This window comes from Nicotiana attenuata, unplaced genomic scaffold, assembly GCF_001879085.1.
Source record: "Nicotiana attenuata strain UT unplaced genomic scaffold, NIATTr2, whole genome shotgun sequence".
In the NCBI taxonomy this organism is placed as follows: Eukaryota; Viridiplantae; Streptophyta; class Magnoliopsida; order Solanales; family Solanaceae; genus Nicotiana; species Nicotiana attenuata.
The window spans coordinates 33,467-44,633 of record NW_017672658.1 but is presented as its reverse complement, the minus strand read 5'-3'; the positions used below and the strand labels follow the sequence as shown (position 1 = coordinate 44,633).

Here is an 11,167-nt window from a genome sequence, read left to right as displayed (position 1 = left end):
CCCCCCCCCCCAAGTATCAAAAAGAAGAAACATGGCTGAATCCCTACCTAGTTTAGAATGGAGAGAAATCTCAAGGCATCAGATTTCTAGGTCTAGTGACAGGTAGGTAAACATGCAAAGTGTCTATCTCAGACAGCAAGGTTTCAATGTGAAATACGGGAGTGACTCCTATAGGATTTCAAGCAATAATTGCAAAAAATGAAAGAAATAGTTAGGAAAAGAGACCACAGCTGCAGCAGACCACACAACTGAAACATCCCATAGATCCTCAAGAAAGATACATCAATGGTACATAAGCAGACTCTCAGTTTTACCTCTTTCAATGAAGATATCCGTTAGTGTACCATCAGCATATTCCCTTAGCTCCTGCTTGCTCAATGTTCCGTTCATATCTTTATCAAGAGCAAGAAACATGTCTGCATAATTCATATAAGCATATTGATCTTAAGGCAGAAGAGAACGAATACCCAGAAAAACAAAATTAAACAAAAGAGAAAAACAGAGAGAGAGAGAGAGAGAGAGAGAGAGAGGAGGAGGAGGAGGAGGAGGAGAATCAGAAAAGAAAAAGAAAAAAAAAGGAGGGGGAGGAGAAGAATAAGGAGAAAAGTGGGGAATAATAGGAAAGATGTGTGAGCGTAACTATTCTGGGGATTGGGATATACCATGCTGTGATTCCCACAACAACCACATTAGCAAGTATTTGGACATATAACTACCTTTTTTTCTCCATTAAATGCCGTTTATACTTGATTCTCACCAGCCCATGTATAAAAGCTATAACCAATCTTGTAGCATGACCAAGTGTTGAGAAAATTGGAAGCACTAAACTGACAACCTTTGTTTCCTATCAACTTAAAAGAAATTAAGAGAACATACATTTTGAGGCCACGATAATTACTTGTATGCCTTACAGTTCTGTACTTACAGCACGTATTATGTGGAACTGTACTCATTCAAAGGGTAATACTGTATCAGAGCTGGTTAAACTAGCAGACAATATGATCCGGGCGGCAGGCACCTTTGGAACTATAACAAAAACATACTGCAACCAACGGTTACCGTCTACGTTTAGTAGTAGTGTAGTACTGGTAAGAGTCTCCCACATAATAGGTGTGGATTCGATTCTAAATGTCTCCCCCCTCCTATTCCCAGATCCCCGATGTAATAGAAAGACAGCTCCAATGGAAGCTGGGTAGAAGGAAAGCAGTAAACAAAACATGACATGGATCTGCTTCAAAATTAAGAAATTCAGAGCACTGACCACATATGCGCTGTGCAGAAGTTAGGGAAAACCAGTTTTCAGCTTGTTCTGTGTCAGTAACTTCTTCTTCAGTTTCCTAGCACAAAAATAATGTGAACATATCATCCTCAAAGTAAAAGGAAAACTGATGCAAAAGCAGATTCTTACTTTTAGAACAAATAAGGAACTATAAACAGTTATATGTTTCTCCTGCAGAATACAGTGAAAACTTTGCAACAAAATAGTTTAGTGAACATCTTTGTGCACGCAAAGGAGTAGCAGATTTTTTTAAGGGTAGAGTGTAAACAAACTATTACTTCGAATCTAGGTGATAGTTTGTAAAAGTTGGTTTCTTAACAAAGAATTATGCAAATAATTTTGATAAAATTGTGCAAAATACTAAACGAGGACCATCACTTCACTTTTATGTGTTTTAAGTTCTAGGAACCAAAAAAAAGTCCTGGGAACAGCTGAATAAACTAACTTTTACTTGTCAACCCACACACCTAAAGCAATAATATCAGCAAAATGCTAGGGTTGCAATATGTATCAGAAATTGAGGAAACAAATTTGAGATATAAGAGTGCTTTCCAGTATTTCGCCAAGTCTCGTTAGCTTATTAAATGATATTCTGACAATAGCTCATTTGGAAAGCATTTCTGTACTTGAATTGATTTAGTTAGGCAGAGAAAAAGCAACATGAAGGTTTGAATCTCCCATTCTGTCAGGTTTCTCCATCTTTTTTACATTCTAAGAAGTTCAACAAACTCAACATATGTCATCACTTTATTGTGGTCCTCAGTGAATCAAATTACTCAACTGAAGCTGAAACATGGCATCTGGAATACTAAAGCCTTCTTCATCCCCATCCCTCATATTCCGTTTTATGGTGCCTTTCAAACAACCGGAAAGTGGACTAAGTGAGGACAGATAGTTTGATGTAAAGAATTAACACCTTAAATTTTGCTGAGGGAGGTGCTACATGAAAGAAGTTAAATGTTCAAGGCTGATTAAAATGAAGGGTTATGAGGATTTCTTAAGGATTGAGAACAAAGCCCAATCAAAACTGTCACAAGGACAAATGACAGGTAGATTGCTTTACACTTGAGAGAACTTCTGCAGTATTTATCCGTAGCTCTTAAACCACGCTTAATTGCATAAAGTAGTAGTACACAACAAGAAGAAATTACCTGGTGAAGTTCCATCAACTCCTGAAGACAGTTGCTAAGCAATATCTTCTTTATGCATGCCTTACCTGTTGGGGTCAACATTGCACTTTTCAAGCTAAATTCAAGTAACAATTGTATAAAAGAGTTTATCTAGCAGCTCAAGATAATGCAAAGAATATCTAATGGATTGGGTATATAAAGCAAGAATATTTGTGCTAAGGAAATTATTGATTTGCTGGATTACAAAACAGCAGGAGTACCATATACAAAAGCTCGTAATATGAAAACAGTCATTAAAAACACAAACCTCGTCTATGGGGATCACAAAAGAAGAAAAACTTGTGTGCAGCTATACGGCAATACATTTGCACAAAAGCTGCTGGCATGTCTCGAAGCTGTGCTAGGTTAGGAATCAAGCCCCGTATATAGGCTTCCATTTCCTGGCCCCAAAAAAGAAAGTGCATGTGTGAATTCAATTTGTCCAAGTGTGTGCGCTACTTACTAAGATAATAACTGTATAAGGCAAAAAACAAATAAGTGTAAAGCATTGGAGTAGAGAATAGTGAAGAACCATACATGGGGTTGAAGGAAGCCATCAGAGTCTTCATCAAGCTCGCTCATGTCAATTCGGGCTTGAGTAAGTGAAACCTAAAAAAGCAGAGAAATCATATTAGAAATGTAAGAAATTTGACAAAGAGAGCTTAAGACCTCTTCCTAATTTATTTTTAGCCAGCTCTTGAGAGAAGATGTATCAACTCTTCCAGAGGAACAAGGACTACTAACCATCAAGTTCCAAAAAAATAACAAGTAGTATCAAATAACCAACTTTTCCAAAATTGAAAATATTGAAAGACCACACAACTTCTGTCACCAACATCTAAGTGAAATTTACATCTCGCAAGATGAACCCTCGTTAGAATAGCATGACCAAGCAGCCTGCCGGTAGGAAGTTTTCACAGGATCTCTTTTAACTACAAAAGACTTCCAACTGTTTGCACAGTATAAAATTCTTACAGCGACAGAATGCCTTTCTATTCAGTAAACTTACGTCCTCAACAGAAGCTCCTGTTCAAAATAAGTCCAAATAGCAATATCTCAAGACCTGCAAATAACGTATTAACTCAACTATAGAATTGAAGGACGGCCAATTAACAGTGCCCTGGTTTTTTCTTTTTCAGATAAAATAGAGTTGATTTATGTGGTGGGTGCAATCCTACAAGGTAAAATTCACACTCACTACTCGAGCAGAATCTTATTTATGTTTTTTCTTCTTTTTATTTTATTTTAGTTCCATCACATTTTCCTTCTTTTCCTTCAGGAAGACCGCAAGACAAAGACACAAAAACACATACACACACATATCGTGTTTTTTTATAAGGTAATTTTATTTACGTTATCTCTTTCTTTAGTCCCTTCACATTTTTCCTTCTTTTCCTTCAGGAAAACCGCAAGACAAAGACACAAACACATACACGCACATATTGTGATTTGAACATTCCATCAAATTAGTATCAAACGTTGTTCACTTAACTGGTACAATGTTTTTCATTCACAAAGGAAGTGAGTTTCATCAGGGGTACAAACAAAGCATTGATAAATGAATTTCGATATACAAAGCAAGCAGATTGAACAACCTTAAAGCTTATGAATAAACCAATAAACAGTCAAATTTTGGTGTATAAAAACGCAAACAGATTCAATATACTTCCACAATGTCAGGGACAGGGAAGTATATCTGAGTGTATTTAAAACACTGTTGAGGAAGAAAATTAAAGCTAAAAGGACTTTGCAGGTACAGGTTGATAATACTCACTGTGCGCATCACATAAAGGTAAAACGGCAGAATGGCAATTCTCCCTGATTCATCTTTCTCAAACTTCATGAAATTTGAAGGACTGAAAAAGCGGCGACATTTAGGCCCTATTTGTTCTGTACAGACAGAGGCAATGTGGCAAAAGTCTTCATAATTCATCTAAACAAGACAAAGAATCACTTTCTCAGCATGCTTACAGATGTTGCAAGAAAACAAAGAATTAATATATATAATATAACAACAGTAATAAATGAAGAAATTTTTTTATCTGTTTGTCTCAGATGGTTCAGAATGATCTCTATGGTTAATTACTCAAAGAACAAAGCACAAAGGAAGTGCAAGTGACATAAATGAGAAGCAATTGAGGAAGTTGAAGATATAGTCAAGCAATCAGATAAACACATCAATGAGGAGCAAAAAATAAACATCTGAAGAATGAGATATACCACCCATAAGCACTTAATACCTATTTCATCACTACATTCAGGTTTGGTACTAGCTGAGCCAAAGTAACGGGAGGTAGGTTAGGATTCAAGCAACTACAATGATTTGGTATGACAGCCTTTTTTTTTAATTGTGTGATTTAGTATGACAGCCATTCGGCCAAAATATCGAAACAGTGAGGACTCTAACTTTTTCCATTCTAACACTTTGTGAATTATAGTCTCAAACTCTCTAAGTTCAACCAATAGTATGCTGCTGACAGTTTTCTGAATGATGCACCCATGTGTTCATGTAGGTGCCTCTGAGAGAGGAGAGACTCCCAAAGAGGATCTGACTTGGTGCTGGTTTTTTTTTTTTTTTTGAGCTGGAAAATCAAAAACTGACTTGGTGCTGGTTATAAAATTTGAAATCAGGAAAATAAAGTATTGTCTAACCTTTTCTGCACCAGTTGCATCATCGATCACACAGTTCTCTCTTAGGCAGACCCACATAGCATCCAAATCATCAGCATTTAGCAAAAGGTCAGATTGTTTCTGAACAAATAAAAGAAGTTTATTAACTCTATACATTTTCACAGACATGAACTAAAAAAATATCAACTATCCCAGTGACCCTGTTTTCTAATAATAGGTTAAGATACTATCATCAATATCAACATGATAATGGCCATCAACAAGAAAAACAAAAACCCCTCACTAACAGCAGAGAAAAGCTCCTTGGCCAAGAGCACTGGAAGACTGGATCCCAATGCTTGACGCTTTACAACCAGTGATCATATGCAAAGTAGGAAAAGGGTATTAATACCTTTAAAAATCGGTATTTTGCCAACCGCTGAACCCTATGACTAATAGATCCTTCTTCAGGTTTCTAAAAATGAGAAAAAAAGACAGAAGTATTAAGGATGAGAGTAGGATATTAGGTAGAAACATCGCGAGTTACACTATCATCTAAGAATGCAAAGTGATACCTTCTTATAAAAGCTAGGAATAGTGCCAGCTTCAGCACTCTTTTGTTGCTTGTCCTTAAAAATATCTAGCAAGATTCTTTTTGTTTCAAGCTCTGAAATGAAAACATGAAGATATAGTCAGATAACGCATACTGCACATAGATTCGTGATTTACAGAATGCAGCGACAAATTTGCATATCAAGGGAAGTGTTAAACCAAACCAAATCATAACAAGAAAGTTTTGAAGCAGAATATACACCTAAAGCCAATATAGGAGAGGAAAAAACTAAACAAATAAATTAGCTGAAAAAATGCCAGCTCTGAAAATGGAACTTAAATTGTTACATACAAACAACCCATCCTGAAGCAGCAACAAACTTGGAGTCAATTTGAAACCATTGGACACAAGTGCATATTGATTACCGGCGCCCACTTGAACTTTGAATGGACCTTTGATCAATAGAAAGCAAGGACACTACCACAGAGCGTTCTTTGCTCTGAAGGCATGAAATGCATGATAATATGAGAGAAGCTCATCCTTACAATAACTTTTTCTGCTTTCTAATGTGTAAAAAAATGACAGCCCAGTGCACAAAGCATCCCGCATTCACGAAGGGCCGGGGAAGGGCCGTACTCCAAAGAGATGTAATGTAGGTGTGTGAGTAAATAAAACAAATGAGTGAAAACCGTCAAATTACCTGTGAATCTGTGATATCATATTACTCATTATTTATCTAAAACAACAACAACTAGGCCTCAGTCTCAAACAAGTTGGGGACGGTAAATGAATCCCCATTCCTTTCATTATCCTCAACTCATATCATCATCATTACAGACATAAAATAAAAGGGCAAGTAAAAGAAATAAAAATATATAAAAAATAATAATAACAGTAATAATAATAATAATAATAATAATAATATTGATAGAAGTTCTTTACCAAGTCTAAAACCTATTCTCAACTAGTATTTATCACCTATATGGATTTTCCTCTTCCAATGTGCCCTACCATTAGCTAAGTTTGCAATTATTCTAAGGATTTGTAGATCTTTCAAGATAACTTTCTTCCATGTGATTTTAAGTCTACCCCGTCCCCTTTTAACACCTTCCCCCAGGACCCCCACCATAGCTCCATACCTATGGATCGGTACATCTGTAGGCCGACAAAGGACATGATCAAACCATCTCAAGCGACCTTCTCTCATCTTATGCTCAATGTGTGCTAGCTACTTGCACCTTCTGGCGAATGCGGTCATTTTTAATCTTATTTAATCTTGTGTGACCGCAAATCCATCTTAGCAATTGCATTTCTACAACACTCATCTTGTGGATATGTTAAACTTTAGCAGCCCAACATTTACTACCATATAATATAGTCGGTCTTATAGTTGTTCTATAGAACTTACCTTTCACTTTGGTAGGCATTCTTTTATCACATAATACCCCGGTAGCATTTTTCCATTTCAACCATCGGAATCTAATTCTATAAGTAACATCTTCATCTATCATTCCATTCTCTCGAAACAGCGAGCCTAGATATCTAAATCATTTGCCTTTTGGCACCACAATTCCATCTACAACACTCATCTTGTGGATATGTTAAACTTTAGCAGCCCAACATTTACTACCATATAATATAGTCGGTCTTATAGTTGTTCTATAGAACTTACCTTTCACTTTGGTAGGCATTCTTTTATCACATAATACCCTGGTAGCATTTTTCCATTTCAACCATCGGGTTCTAATTCTATAAGTAACATCTTCATCTATCATTCCATTCTCTCGAAACAGCGAGCTTAGATATCTAAATCATTTGCCTTTTGGCACCACAATTCCATCTACTCTCACCTCAACTCCACTCTTCTCATGCTGACAAAACGTGCGGGTACTCCGCCTTACTTCTACTTATTTTAAAACCCTTACTCTCTAAGGTGCTTCTCCATAGCTCAAGCTTGTGGTTAATACCCTTATTAGTTTCGTCAATTAGCACAATATCATCAACAAATAGCATACACCATGGGACCTCATCTCGTATTGCGTTGATTTGCTCATCCATAACTAGGATAAATAAGTAGGGGCACAATGCAGAACGCTGGTGTGCTATGGGAAACTCTTTTGTATCTCCTACTATTGTTTTCACACTAGTGACAACTCCTTCATACATGTCATTTATGACATTTATATATTTAATGTGAATTCTTTCTTCTCTATCACCCACCAAAGGACCTTTCGTGGTACTCTATCATATGCTTTCCCAAGTCAATGTGTAGATCTTTCTTCCTTTCGCGATAAATTTTCATCAAACTTCTTAGCAAGAATACAACCTCCATTGTAGATCCACCCATCCACCAGGCATAAATCCAAACTGGTTCTGTGTTACTCCTGTTGTGTTCCAAAATTTACACTCTATCGCTCTTTCCCAGAGTTTCATTGTATGTCTCATGAGTTTAATGCCACGATAGCTCGCACAACTTTGAATATCTCCTACAACTATCAAAAAAACCAGCCGACCACAAAGTAGGATCTCACTAAGTCTTGTGGTTTAATTAATCCTCCTCCATTTATCATTTACCATCAAGCATTAATAGGAGGTGAACAACACGAATTCCCATAACTAAAATTAGCAAAAAAAAGTATCACATATATAAGTTACCCTTTTGATATCAACATGCATAGTAAATGATTAAATTTTAGGTCAAATAGATTCAATTTCAGCTTGTGACTGACTCCTCAAATCATCTTAGAAATTAAATCATTATACGCTTGTGTGATTATAGTGGGTTTGTTGTTGTTGTTGACGTCATGAATTAACCTCAGAAAAAGCATTGTAAAACTATGTTGTGTGTGGGGGGGTGTGGAGGGGGGCTGAGACAGTAAAAAAAAAAAAAAAAGGAAAATGCATAAACAAGTTGTAATAAAATCAAATGAAACCATGCAAACGGAAACTCAAATGCGTGAAGAGAGAGTGACTGACCCATCAGGGCTTCGGAGCCGAGGCCGGCGCCGGATCCGATGTATCTACGGAGGTTTCGGACCCAAAGCATAGAGGAAGCGGGAGGAATCTTTCGCTGCTGCGCCGGAGCCTCAGGGCCTTCGCCATCGCTTGACCCACTGTACATTGCTTGAGGTTGAGCTGCCGAACCCACCAATTCAAATAACAGACAATTTTTATTTTTAACTGGAGAAATTTCTCAGAAATGGTGTGTTGATTTGACGAGTTTCAAACTATGGAAACCCTATAAATGTAGTGAACCAGAAGCCTGTCGATTCGTTACTCTGTGGAGCTCGATCCGATGAGTCCACAGGGAGCGTGGCGCAATACAGAAGAAGAACAAAATCCAGACAACAAAAGAGAGGAGTAATAAATTTACGTTTCGAAATTCAGTCCAGAAAAAGAAAAAACAATCCTTGGATATTTTGATACTCCTATATTTTCTTGTCGTCAACTCATTTTTTATTTTATTTTTAGTCTCGATATTTTTATTGGGTTCCATTAAATCTAAATTCAAAAGTTTCGCATTAAAAAGTAAAGTTTTGGAATAAAGGTAATCTTATACCCGGAACTCGATCACGAAACCTTCTATATATGTATTAAAAAGTATAATTTTGAATTTATAGATAAAGTTTTTAAATTTGAATAAATAAAAAAAGAAATTAATCTCTTTTTTTTTGTCAAGTTATCATACTTAATTCGATTAATGATCATATGCAATCATGTTAGGAACTTTTGTTATCTTTTCTCATTATTTAAATACTATTGCGCCTATGGAAAAAAAAACTATTCCATATAACTATAAAACTCTTTCACATTTAAAACCCTATAATTATAATTCTTTAAAACAATATAGCTAGATTTGAATAAATCGAATTTTCTTTAAAATAAATGTAACATATAGGGTAAATGTGTATGGTTATCCAGATAACAAAAAAGTTAAAAAATCGAATAAAACTTTACTTACATATATAATGAAGTAAACCTACATGCTGGAGAAAGAAAAATCACAAAAATCAGTCAATATTGAAAAAAATTATTTTTTTCCTTTTTGAAAAAGGATTGTCTGAAGAGTCAATTTGTATAAATGGACATCAAACAAATAACAAAATTTTGGCTATATATTTGCTATCATTAATTTTAATTTAGCACCTAATAGGAATTGAAGGGTATAAGCTGAAACCTCTTCATTTAGCTGCAGTCAAGCCAGCATTGCAAGGGTTTAATATTTTTTTGTTGAAGAATATCAATTTTGAATCACTAGATTATGTGAGAAGTTATTTTTCTCGAATTCAACAAGAGAGACATTGGTTCCTATTTGATAGTTTCTATAGCAATTTTCAAGTGTAACAAAAAGTATATTTCAAAAAAACTGGTATGACATGATATTTTTTTAAAATGTAAACAAATTATCAAAATGGGATTATTTTTTAAAATATAATGTAATTTTAAAAATAAAAAGGATAAGATATTTTTGAATTTAGTAGATTTTTTAAATTATTATAATAGAAGTCATATCATGGATAAAATCAAGAAATCGAAATCTTATGGAATATTTACATAAATATCTGGCCTTTATTGTTTACTTTTTATAGCTAATATCCGTAGATGATATACTGGCAACACACGATTATACATATATTATATATGGATTATAAATAAATTACACATTCTTCAATTTTTTAATTTAAGTGATAAGGCGAGCACTTATTTATGTTGATTAGATAAAGCCAAAAAAAAATATGAAAGAATTTCAACTAAAGACTAAAAATATAAATAAAGTTCTTATGTAGACAATTTCTATTTAAACTCATCCTTTTATAGAGATATTAATTAATTTTTTTGTAAAAAGGAAAAGAAAAAGAAAGACATAAAAATAAGATAAAAGAAATAAATATATAAAAAACGTATGAAAGATATTAGCTAAAATATTTTTTCATATGAAAGAAAAATATTGAAGAATTTCAGCTAAAGACTAAAAATATAAATAAAGTTCTTATGTAGACAATTTCTATTTAAACTCATCCTTTTATAGAGAAATAAATTAATATTTTTTAAAAAAAAGACATAAAAATAAGATAAAAGAAATAAATATAGAAAAAATGTACGAAAGATATTAGCTAAAATATATATAAAGTCTTAGAAATTGGAATGTCAAAATAGAAATATCTTTTGAAAGATAACAACATACCAAATAATCGTTCATATTGTGTCAACTTTTTTGCTTTGACATAAATACGAGTTATTATTTCACTTTTTAGCAATTTTTAGGTTCCAATGACACCAATGAGAATGGTGCAAAAATAAAATTATCACTACGAGATTTGAGAAAATGTTAGTCTTTTTTCATGTACTGTTTCGTAATTTGATATCTAACGATTATCTAGAAGGTTTAAATTTTAAGGTTATTTACATATCATTCAAATAAATCGAATATTTAATATGGTTAATGTAAAATATTAAAATGGAGTCACACTGGAAAAAAAATTACTGGCTAAACAATTTTTCAATTTTTTAGATAGCCGACTAAATGAATTTTAAATTAAGGATAATATTTTCACT

At 34.2% G+C, this 11,167-nt stretch overlaps 1 protein-coding gene across 1 annotated transcript in view; it reads right to left on the bottom strand.

The window, feature by feature from the left end:
- Positions 1-9,036, bottom strand: part of LOC109213993 (probable serine/threonine-protein phosphatase 2A regulatory subunit B'' subunit TON2) — an 11,553-nt gene extending 2,517 nt beyond the window's left edge. Inside the window, exons 1-10 of the mRNA XM_019377844.1 lie at positions 8,588-9,036; positions 5,634-5,725; positions 5,471-5,533; positions 5,101-5,199; positions 4,223-4,381; positions 2,986-3,057; positions 2,717-2,849; positions 2,431-2,495; positions 1,262-1,337; positions 315-416 (exon numbers count right to left, since the gene is read on the bottom strand). Coding sequence (XP_019233389.1) covers positions 315-416; positions 1,262-1,337; positions 2,431-2,495; positions 2,717-2,849; positions 2,986-3,057; positions 4,223-4,381; positions 5,101-5,199; positions 5,471-5,533; positions 5,634-5,725; positions 8,588-8,732 — 1,006 coding nt within the window. The 5' untranslated portion in view covers positions 8,733-9,036. The remainder of the gene's footprint in view (positions 1-314; positions 417-1,261; positions 1,338-2,430; positions 2,496-2,716; positions 2,850-2,985; positions 3,058-4,222; positions 4,382-5,100; positions 5,200-5,470; positions 5,534-5,633; positions 5,726-8,587) is intronic.
- Positions 9,037-11,167: the final 2,131 nt, after the last annotated feature.